We start from the raw sequence: 999 nt of genomic DNA, 5'->3' as shown, positions 1-999 counted from the left end.
TTAACCAGTCTATTATGCCAAATATATGTTTTTTATATGACTAACGGTCACTGGCTCATATAGTATTTGTGTATTCAAAACATATGGGAGAAAATAGCGCTACAGATTCATGACAACTACTCCATTTGAAAGAGTCACTGACTCATAGCATTTGCGTGTTCAGGGAAAATTGACAGTATCATGCTACAAGTCAGTATGCATTACTGATAATTACAATGTAGGGTCTAAAAATAACATCCCTACTGGAACAGTCCTTACCAATACAAGGTAATATTAGCATAATGTTCTTCATATGAAAGAGATCAGTCTTTTCCATGTCAATAATACTCACTTAAGAAACCGTTCCCCACATTGATTTCTAGGCTCAGGTTGAAATTTTTCATTACGTTCAAAATAACAAATAACTACATGAGAAGTTTCTTACAAACCGAAAATTTTTCAACATATATCATCTAACAATGAACAGAAATAGTTCAATACGTTAGAGAATAAGACAACATGAGTACCTGAGACCACCACAAGAAGAGTCTAACTATGTGCCAGTCTGAGTTTTCAATCCAACGCCTGAGCATTGGGAAAAGAAAGAGTATAGCTGCTAGTAGATTTGGAAGCATATACAATGCAACTGCAAAGATATACAACGGTGGATTGCCCTCTATTTGATCAAGAAAGGAAAGCAGCTGCTTGAGAGCTTGAGGGGCACCCTTGATGGCATGCACATAGAAGACCGAAAGAATGATAGCCCAACAAAGACTGACAATGACTTTAAGAATATTTCTTAGCACATCAGTGAATTTCCATCGATGATAGCCTGGAAAGTTCAGGAGCAGGTCCAGGATACCTAAATCAAAATAACGAATGAAGACAAGAAATAGTAAGTTTCTATGACAATACGAAGAAGAAAAATAGGACAGTAAAAAAAATTAAGAAAAGGGAAATGTAAAAATGAAAAATCTGGCTGCTTCAACCACATAATGATTAGTGAAAAGGTTTATCTCC

At 35.6% G+C, this 999-nt stretch overlaps 1 protein-coding gene across 2 annotated transcripts in view; it reads right to left on the bottom strand.

The window, feature by feature from the left end:
* The window catches only part of LOC107630994 (callose synthase 5-like), a 14,251-nt gene that overhangs the window by 8,529 nt on the left and 4,723 nt on the right, over nt 1–999 (bottom strand). For both annotated transcript variants that reach the window (XM_021119292.1, XM_021119291.1), the window contains one exon: nt 507–841. In XM_021119292.1, coding sequence (XP_020974951.1) covers nt 507–841 — 335 coding nt within the window. The remainder of the gene's footprint in view (nt 1–506; nt 842–999) is intronic.

This window comes from Arachis ipaensis, chromosome B03, assembly GCF_000816755.2.
Source record: "Arachis ipaensis cultivar K30076 chromosome B03, Araip1.1, whole genome shotgun sequence".
Lineage (NCBI taxonomy): Eukaryota > Viridiplantae > Streptophyta > Magnoliopsida > Fabales > Fabaceae > Arachis > Arachis ipaensis.
Note: the sequence above shows the minus strand (reverse complement) of the source record. Positions and strands in the feature narration are given on the sequence as shown.